General features: G+C 52.7%; 1 protein-coding gene across 1 annotated transcript in view; it reads left to right on the top strand.

Moving 5' to 3' along the window:
* Positions 1-328, top strand: part of FIGF (c-fos induced growth factor (vascular endothelial growth factor D)) — a gene marked incomplete at both ends in the record, with an annotated part of 9400 nt that overhangs the window by 5151 nt on the left and 3921 nt on the right. Inside the window, one exon of the mRNA XM_010847513.1 lies at positions 2-149. Coding sequence (XP_010845815.1) covers positions 2-149 — 148 coding nt within the window. The remainder of the gene's footprint in view (position 1; positions 150-328) is intronic.

Raw genomic sequence — 328 nt, 5'->3', positions numbered from 1 at the left:
GGACCTGCGTGGAGGTGGCCAGTGAGCTGGGGAGCAGCACAGACACATTTTTCAAGCCTCCCTGTGTGAACGTGTTCCGGTGTGGTGGCTGCTGCAATGAAGAGAGCCTCGTCTGTGTCAATACCAGCACGTCATACGTTTCCAAACAGGTAGGAGGACATGCACCCTCTGTGGCCCTGATGCTGGTGGCGTTGACAGCTACATCTCAGCTGGTTGCCAAATGCTGGCTCAGTGCTTTAGGTGCATCATCTTATTTAACCCTGAAACAGGCTCAAAGGGTAGCTTATCATCTTATAGATGAGGACACGGAGAGTTAGAGAGGAGCTCC

Source organism: Bison bison, unplaced genomic scaffold, assembly GCF_000754665.1.
Source record: "Bison bison bison isolate TAMUID 2011002044 unplaced genomic scaffold, Bison_UMD1.0 scf7180017496547, whole genome shotgun sequence".
NCBI lineage: Eukaryota > Metazoa > Chordata > Mammalia > Artiodactyla > Bovidae > Bison > Bison bison.
This window is presented reverse-complemented; position numbering and strand designations above follow the sequence as displayed.